At 41.5% G+C, this 6,708-nt stretch overlaps 1 protein-coding gene across 1 annotated transcript; it reads right to left on the bottom strand.

Annotated features, from left to right (window-relative positions):
- Positions 1 to 6,000: 6,000 nt before the first annotated feature.
- LOC145064631 (putative mitochondrial protein AtMg00820) lies at positions 6,001 to 6,423 on the bottom strand. Its single transcript, XM_079012043.1, has one exon. The coding sequence runs from the start codon at positions 6,421 to 6,423 to the stop codon at positions 6,001 to 6,003; it is 423 nt and encodes a 140-aa protein (XP_078868169.1).
- Positions 6,424 to 6,708: the final 285 nt, after the last annotated feature.

Consider the following 6,708-nt stretch of genomic DNA (forward strand, 5'->3'; position numbering starts at 1 on the left):
ACCTGAGCATTCTTTCCGACTAAGGGCATCCGCCACCACATTGACGTTGAGTAGCTCTACCCATCGTTGTTGTTTCATATTCAACTCCTTCTGGTTGAAGATGTGCTGCAGGCTTTTATGGTCAGTGAAGATCGTGCACTTGGTTCCGTAGAGGTAATGTATCCATATCTTTAGAGCGAAGACCACTGCTCCCAACTCTAGGTCATGAGTTGTATAATTGACTTTGTGTGCTTTCAGCTGTCTTGAGGAATAAGCAATAACTTTTCCTCGCTGCATGAGCACATAGCCTAAGCCCTGACTGGATGCATCACAGTAGACAACGAATTCCTCCGTCCCTTCGGGTAGAGACAGGATAGGTGTGCTGCATAGGGCCTGCTTCAATGTTTGGAATGTAGTGTATTGCTTTACACTCCAACAAAAAGGTACACCTTTCTAAGTCAGAGTGGTTAAGGGTTTGGCAATTCTGGAAAAAGTCTGGATAAATCTGCGATAATAGCCAGCAAGACCCAAGAATTGACGGATTTTTGTGGGCGTCATTGGTGTTGACCAGTTCTCTATCGCCTTGATTTTGGAGGGATCCATGTGTATGCCTTCCTCGCTTACCACGTGACCTAGGAAAGTTACTTTTCGAATCCATAATTCTCACTTGGAGAATTTCGCATATAGCTTCTCCGTCCTTAGAGTTTCCAGCACCGATCTCAAGTATTGTATGTGATCTTCTTCGCTTCTGGAATAGACAAGTATATCGTCGATGAATACGATGACGGACTTGTCCAGGAAAGAACGACACACCCGATTCATCAGGTTCATGAATATTGTTGGTGCGTTGGTTAGACCAAATGACATTACTACAAACTCATAGTGAACATATCGAGTCTGAAATGTTGTTTTAGGAACATCACTCTTGTGGACTCGCAGCTTATGATACCCCGATCTAAGGTCTATTTTCGAGAAGTAGCTGGCTCCTTGAAGTTGATCAAAGAGGTCGTCGATTCGAGGAAGAGGGTAACGGTTTTTGACAGTGAGCTTGTTCAGTTCGCGATAGTCGATACACATTCGAAAAGATCCATCCTTCTTTTTCACAAATAATATCTGGGCTCCCTAGGGTGAGGAACTCGGCCTGATGAATCCTTTGTTGAGCAGCTCATTGAGCTGGCTGGATAGCTCCTGCATTTCTGTCGGCGCTAGGCAGTAAGGGGATTTGGTTACAGGGGTAGCTCCGGGGATTAAGTCGACACGAAATTCGACTTGGCGCTCGGGAGGAATTCTCGGAAGCTCTTCAGGAAAGACATAAGGAAAGTTGCAGACTTTGGGGATGCTCTCGAGGTCTTTAACTTCCTGTTTCTCGTTAACGACATGAGCTAGGAATACATGACACTCCTTTCGCAGAAATTTTTGGACTTTGATGCACGAAATGATATGGAGGTTTGAACTGAGTTTATCGCCATAAACCATGAGGGTTTCACCAGAAGGAAGATTGAGACATATAGCTTTTTCATAGCAAAGGATATCAGCACGATTGAGGCTCAACCAATCCATGCCGATGATGACGTCGAAGTTTTTTATGGAAACTGGCATAAGGTCAATGGGAAATGAACAATCATTTAAAGTAAGGGTATAGCCCATGAATATGTCGTTAGCGCTCTCCTTCTCACCGTTAGCCATCTCGACGGTAAATGTTTCAGTTAGCGGTTGGGGTTTAGGTTTGAGAAGATGTTTGAATGCATGGCTAATAAAACTTCTCTCTGCACCAGAATCGAAAAGAATTCATGCATAAGAGTTGTCAAGGAGGAACGTACCCGTAACAACGGTAGGGTCAGCAACTGCCTCCTCTTTCCCCATCGCTAGCACTCTCCCGGTGTTGCCATTTGTTGTTGCTTTCGGGAAGTTTCTTTTATAATGCACGACTTCCCCACAGCCATAACAGGCTTGACCAACACCTACTCCAGGTGCTTGATTGGTTGGTTGGGCTGGTTTTCTGCAGCTTCAAGTTGTGTGACCCTTCTTACCATAATTGTTGCAGAGTATTTCACGGCATGGGCCGGAAATGTGATGATGATAGTTGCACTTGTTGCACCAAGGGATGGTACCAGTATATCTACTAGTAGGTGCTTGAGCTGCAGGAGCAGCGGCAGGAGTAGTAGCAACGTGAACTGTCACCGTATGTTGTTTCTTGGAGGACTCTTGTGAAGACTGGCCCTTTCGTTGCTTCCAGAACTTTATTTTCTCACCACTTCCCTTAACTGGTTCAGGAGTGGCTGTCACTTTATCGAGATCAGTGCCATGATCTATGAGAGTTTGTGCCAAGCACTTGGTGCTATCAAAAGTGGTTGGCCTGGCAGCCAAGACATTCCCATGAGTTGGGGGCGTCAATCCCCAAATGTATCTCTCAATCTTCTTGCTTTCCGGGGTGACCATTCCCAAAAAAGAAGTGCTAGGTCTTCAAACCTAGAAGTGTAGGCAATAATATCGGAACCCTTCATCTTCAGGTTCCAGAGCTCGTGCTCCAGTTTCTGCATTTTGCCCCGTGGGCAGGACTAGGCAAGCATGAGCTATTTCAAGCTCTCCCAACCCATAGCATTTGCTATCGATAGGGTTAGGGATTTGACCTGACTATTCCACTAGGTCAATGCTCTATTGGTGAAAGTGCAAGCAGAAAATTTCACCTTGTTGGCTTCGGAACAAGAGCAAATTTCGAAGATAGACTTGATCTTTTCGAACCATCGAGTCAAGGAAATAACACCTCCATTGTCGTCGAAGGATGTGGGTTTTGAATTCATGAAGTCTTTATAGGAGCACTCTTTTTGGTGCCACTGACTCCCTTTGTGATTCTGGGGATGAATACCACCCCCCGGTCCACCAGAGCCACCAGGGTTTATCTGTGACACGCGGCATCCACAGCGGCTGTAACAGCTGCCTGAAACATAGCGGGATCGAATTGAGGAGGTGGAGGAGCTGGATCTGATGGAGGATTGTTGCTTTTTTGCTAGGTCTTTGCTTTGGAGGCATCTTGTTCTAAAAATAATCAGGAAGGAGAGAATGGTAAGTCCCGTAGAATTGAATCAAGAGATATGAAACGAGATATATCTCAATATGATGGCTAGAGTGTTCTACTAAGCGATACAAAAGGAAAAGTTACTAATGCAATTTAAACTATCCTTAAAAGGAACGAGTAGCAACACTTAGAAGTGAATATCTACAATGAATTTGACTCTAGTAAAATACTCCTATAGTAGTTTGTGTTTTGTTGTACCGATATCTTGTTGTGTGGATACTTGGTAAGTTTTAGGCCTGCTGCAACACCATAGTCACTCCCAAACACATGTTGGTCATGTCTCGAATGAATATAGTTGATCAGGCTATATCGACCCTAGACATGATTACATAACAGCCCAGGTTTAACCGCAATCTCCAACATCCAAATACGTTTGTTTTGTTCTACTCGTGATTACTGTTTCTGGTGCGTAGGTATACTTGTATACTTCTTGTAAAAATACTTATATTTTAACAGTATACTTTTAGTTCAGAGCGCTTCGGCCCCTGTAGTGTTTATAGTTGTATACCATGTAAGGTTAGGTATACTTAGTTCACTATAAACAATAGCTCTGATACCAATCTGTCACACCCCCGAACCGTTAGAAATAACGGCGGAAACGTTCTGGGGTGGGTGACGTCAAGCGTAGTATCACAACAATCGTATCATAGCAATCAAAGTAAACACAACCATTACATTACAATATGAGTATTTACATCTTGTTTAAAAACATAGTTTGTATACATCAGTGTAAACAAAAGATAAAGACGAGACTCCAAAATGCTTCGTCTTCTCCAACAGTCGGCGAAGGTACCTGTCTATCGTTGTCCTGAGAATACAAGCGGTTTTGAAAACGTATCAGCATAAAGCTGGTGAGTTCATAAGCATGTTTTTGTATTGAAAACTAGTCACTGAATTTATACAAATGATTTCTTTTCATTATAAGTAAAATATCGTTTGTAGTGAAACCATTAATATCAAGTTTTTAAATATGAATGCATGCTTTCCAAGAAAATCCAATATTTTCTAACATGTTTGTTTGTCATTGTATGAAAAAGATATTCCGTTTCAAAACCCTGGCTACCACCAGTCTGTAGTGTATGTTCTGTTTTGAAACCCTGACTACCACTAGTAAGTGAGGTACGTTTCGTTAGAAAACCCTGGTTGCCGCCAGTAAGTACAGTATTTTTATTACTTAAAAATAAAACCAATGATTGTGTCCCTGGAATGCCCTCCAGTAAGTAAATAGGTAGTTTTATTAATTAAAATAAAACTATGGTAGAAAGAAATCCCGTAAACAAGTGTTAGTTTATACTATTGTGAGTTCGTAAAACCATGCTAATATGACCGATGAACCTCCTTGACGTTTCTTCACGCGTTGTACGATTACAAAATTTGTCACCCCAAGCGTGTCCACCTAACTGTAGCTAACAGTTCAAGTGTGGGATTGTCAGTCCTAAATAGATCTATTCACAAATTTCACGTTCTCCCTCTAGGAGACTTTGGTTATACTAACGGTGAGGATTTATTGGTACCCCGAAGGGCATAAGGATGATAGGTCTCACAATCCTGTATTAACTACTTTACATGTAGTTCGGTTGTTCTCGAGTTCGAAATCGTTGTATACGTTTGTAGAGTACAAATAATTATACACAAAATAATTATTTGATAAGATACTCTTGCTTTCTATATGTAGTAATGGATAAGCTAAGCCTATATTAGTTTATATGTTTGACTTTGTACGTAGTTTGAATCTGTAAAACCGGGGTTGATTTCCCAAACTATACCTATTATAGTTTGACTGGTGAGTTATGTTCGTGTACTATTCTGAAAACTATGCAATTAGGTTTAGAAAACGTCCCTTATGCTCCGCATATTACAAAAGGGATAAAGAATCTAAATGTTTAATGTAAAACTTGTTGTAATTGCATCAGGTTTTAAGTTGTGAAGACCTTTATGTTTAGCTTGTATTCCCCCCTAAAAACATTTTTCAAAACTATAAAAGCATAAGGGTATGAACTCACAGTTTAACGTAGGATCCGAATGTACGATTGGTATGAGTGTTAAGTGTCATTTGACATTTATATGCAAGTAGATCCTATTAACATATAGTAACACATATATGTATTATATTAAGGTATTTCATGACTAAAAATGACGTGAAACCACTCTAAGGACCTGGAAATGCTTGAACTAAGTGTCGGAATCATAAATGATCGAACGAGGGAGTGTATGGCCACCCTAAGGGTGTGTACGGCCATGGGTGTACGGCCCATGAGTATACGGCCGTACACTCATGATGGGAAGTGGTTTGAGGCGTTTCCAGTGCTCTACAAGCATCCAATGAGTGTTCTAGGTCCCATACTTAGTGGTTTTTGCAAGTTTAAGGCCAAATGTGAGCATTAAAGTGGGTATAAGGCCATAAGAGTGTGTGTACGGCCGTACATAGGAGTGTGCGGCCGTACAGAGTGTGTGTGCGGCTGTACACTCTTCATCTAAGCCAAAAATGTCGATTTCAGGTGATTCAAGGTTAATACCAAGTCCGAGCTACTAGATGAGGGCCAAACTCTCACTTTGGAGAGTCTTTTAGGTGTGTACGGCCACCTTATGAAGGGGTGCGGCCGTACACCTTCAAAGAATGAAGAACTTCATGAATTTAGGCTTAGATCAAGATGTCTTACAAGTATATCAACTTAGATGTTGGAATACGTCATGTTTTTTAGGACTTTGGAGTGTTCTTGAATGGAGATTCTGGAGAGAGAAAGTAGAGTGCAGCCAAAGAGTGAAAAGAGTGAATGAAGGGGTCTGTGCGGCCGGGGGATGGGTGTGCGGCCGCACACCCGTGTGTACGCCCGTACACACCTCCTAAGAGGGTGTATGGCCCCATTTTGTCCCTATACGACTTGTTGACTCATTCCTAATCTCATTCCCGGTTGTACTCAAGCTTAGAACACTTAAACGAACCCTTAAACGGCGTTAAAAGGTAACAAAATCGAGTTTAATATTGATAGAGTTGACCAATTTTTACAAAATAAAAGTTTTGGGTTGTCACAAGGTTGTTGAACATAAACATCCCTATCGATTTCTCCGTTGAATAATGCACACTGCACGTCCATTTGGTAGACCTTAAAATTCTTGTGTGCAATAAATGCCAAGAAAATCCTAATGGCTTTTGTTCTTGCAACAGGTGTAAATGTTTCATCATATTCTATGCCTTCTTGTTGCGAGTAGCCTTTGAAAACCATTCTGGCTTTGTTCCTGATGATCACTCCATCTTCATCAGTTTTGTTCATGTAGACCCATCTTAAACCAACAACTGATACTCCTTCTAGTGTTGGCACTAAGTCCCACACATTGTTGCGTTCAAATTCAGCTAACTCTTCTTGCATTGCTTTTACCTAATCTGCATCTTGTAGAGCCTCTATGATTCCTTTAGGCTTTATCATGGATAAAAAGCTTGCATATATACATTCATTCTTGGTTGTTAAATGAGTCGCTACTCCAGAATCTAGATCACCAATGATTTGTTCGGCCGAATGATCCTTTGTCCATTTTGTGAGACGAGATTCCTTAAGGATTTGAGGAGTGCAAGCTACCTCATATTGTTCTCTTGGACGAGGAGGGTAGTTAGAAGTGAATGTTCCTTCAAAAAGATCGTCTTGAAAGAGTCTAGA

The sequence above is a fragment of the Lactuca serriola genome, chromosome 7 (genome assembly GCF_051521515.1).
Source record: "Lactuca serriola cultivar US96UC23 chromosome 7, Lser_US96UC23_V15, whole genome shotgun sequence".
NCBI classification, from domain to species: domain Eukaryota; kingdom Viridiplantae; phylum Streptophyta; class Magnoliopsida; order Asterales; family Asteraceae; genus Lactuca; species Lactuca serriola.

Excerpts from the sequence above, each read along its gene's own strand:
- LOC145064631 (XM_079012043.1), bottom strand. The coding sequence starts at position 6,423 with ATGCAAGAAGAGTTAGCTGAATTTGAACGCAACAATGTGTGGGACTTA.